The following is a 2,044-nucleotide window of genomic DNA, read 5'->3' as shown; positions in this document are numbered from 1 at the left end:
GTTTCTTTAAATATTACTCAAATGATTTTAAAAATGTTAATTGAAGGTAAATTAAAATCATTTATTAACAAGTATGAAAATTCTGTAATGGATGCTTTTAATATTGCTTATTCAAGCGCTTTTTATAGATTTTATCTTGTTTGGAAAAGAGGTCAAAAAAGAATTATTGATTTTGATAATGTTAAAAAGGAATTAATCATTCAAGTTAATAAGAATTTAAATGAAATTATTAATGAATATACTTCAATGGTTTTAAAGAGAGAAATTAATGTAACTAATAAGGATGAAATTATTGAATTTCAATAAATTGTTTTCCTTTTCATTTCACTAAGGTATTTTGCGCCTTCAACACCAATATTATTATCATTAATATTAAGTGAAGTTAATTGTTTCATTTCACTTATTAATTTTGCACCTTCAACACCAATCTTATTCCAATTAATATCAAGTGAAGTTAATTGTTTCATTTCACTAATATATTTGGCGCCTTCATCACCAATCTTATTCCAACTAATATTAAGTGAAGTTAATTGTTTCATTTCACTAATATATTTGGCGCCTTCATCACCAATCTCATTCCAATTAATATTAAGTGAAGTTAATTGTTTCATTTCACTTATTAATTTGGCACCTTCAACACCAATATTATTATCACTAATATTAAGTGAAGTTAATTGTTTCATTTCACTTATATATTTGGCGCCTTCATCACCAATCTCATTTCTACGTATATTAAGTGAAGTTAATTGTTTCATTTCACTTATTAATTTGGCGCCTTCAACACCGATATTATTCCAACTAATATCAAGTGAAGTTAATTGTTTCATTTCACTAATATATTTGGCACCTTCAACACCAATATTATTACAATTAATATCAAGTGAAGTTAATTGTTTCATTTCACTAATATATTTGGCACCTTCAACACCAATCTCATTTATACGTATATTAAGTGAAGTTAATTGTTTCATTTCACTTATTAATTTTACACCTTCAACACCAATATTATTATCACTAATATCAAGTGAAGTTAATTGTTTCATTTCACTAATATATTTGGCACCTTCAACACCAATATTATTATAATTAATATCAAGTGAAGTTAATTGTTTCATTTCACTTATTAATTTTACACCTTCATCACCAATATTATTATAATTAATATTAAGTGAAGTTAATTGTTTCATTTCACTTAAAAAGTTGATTCAATTCATTACTCATACGTTTGTATCAAGTAAATTGTTGGTTCTTTTATCAATTAAATCCACTTTGATTTTTAATATCCTCCATATCATTCAATTTAAGTAGAAGATAATATGTTATCGTTGTCACTTATTAATCTCACACCTTCAACACCAATATTATTATCACTAATATCAAGTGAAGTTAATTGTTTCATTTCACTAATATATTTGGCACCTTCAACACCAATATTATTACAATTAATATCAAGTGAAGTTAATTGTTTCATTTCACTAATATATTTGGCACCTTCAACACCAATCTCATTTATACGTATATTAAGTGAAGTTAATTGTTTCATTTCACTTATTAATTTTACACCTTCAACACCAATATTATTATCACTAATATCAAGTGAAGTTAATTGTTTCATTTCACTAATATATTTGGCACCTTCAACACCAATATTATTATAATTAATATTAAGTGAAGTTAATTGTTTCATTTCACTTATTAATTTTACACCTTCATCACCAATATTATTATAATTAATATTAAGTGAAGTTAATTGTTTCATTTTTTTTAAAAAGTTGATTAATTCATTACTCATACGTTTGTTTAGAGTTAAATTGTTGGTTCTTTTATCAATTAAATCCACTATATTTTTAATATCCTCCATATCATTCAATTTAAATAGATAGGATAATATCTTATCGTTGTATTTAATAGCCTCACAAATAAATTCAAAATCATTTTTGAAAACTCTATCAGCATATTCAAAAGCTAATACATTTTCCCTGATAGATTCTAATACTATTCTCTTATTCTTTGTGAATTCATTTGAATAATTTCGAAAAATATC

General features: G+C 24.3%; 2 protein-coding genes across 2 annotated transcripts; both read right to left on the bottom strand.

The window, feature by feature from the left end:
• Positions 1-299: 299 nt before the first annotated feature.
• NAEGRDRAFT_54875 (uncharacterized protein) lies at positions 300-1,187 on the bottom strand (the record flags this gene model as incomplete). Its single annotated transcript, XM_002668209.1, has 1 exon — positions 300-1,187. One exon carries the CDS (start codon positions 1,185-1,187, stop codon positions 300-302), a length of 888 nt encoding a protein of 295 aa, XP_002668255.1.
• A 113-nt stretch (positions 1,188-1,300) lies between these two features.
• On the bottom strand, positions 1,301-1,759 carry NAEGRDRAFT_76835 (uncharacterized protein; the record flags this gene model as incomplete). Its single annotated transcript, XM_002668208.1, has 1 exon — positions 1,301-1,759. The coding sequence occupies one exon, from the start codon at positions 1,757-1,759 to the stop codon at positions 1,301-1,303; it is 459 nt and encodes a 152-aa protein (XP_002668254.1).
• Positions 1,760-2,044: the final 285 nt, after the last annotated feature.

This window comes from Naegleria gruberi (assembly GCF_000004985.1).
Source record: "Naegleria gruberi genomic scaffold NAEGRscaffold_498, whole genome shotgun sequence".
In the NCBI taxonomy this organism is placed as follows: domain Eukaryota; phylum Heterolobosea; class Eutetramitea; order Acrasida; family Naegleriidae; genus Naegleria; species Naegleria gruberi.
This window is presented reverse-complemented; position numbering and strand designations above follow the sequence as displayed.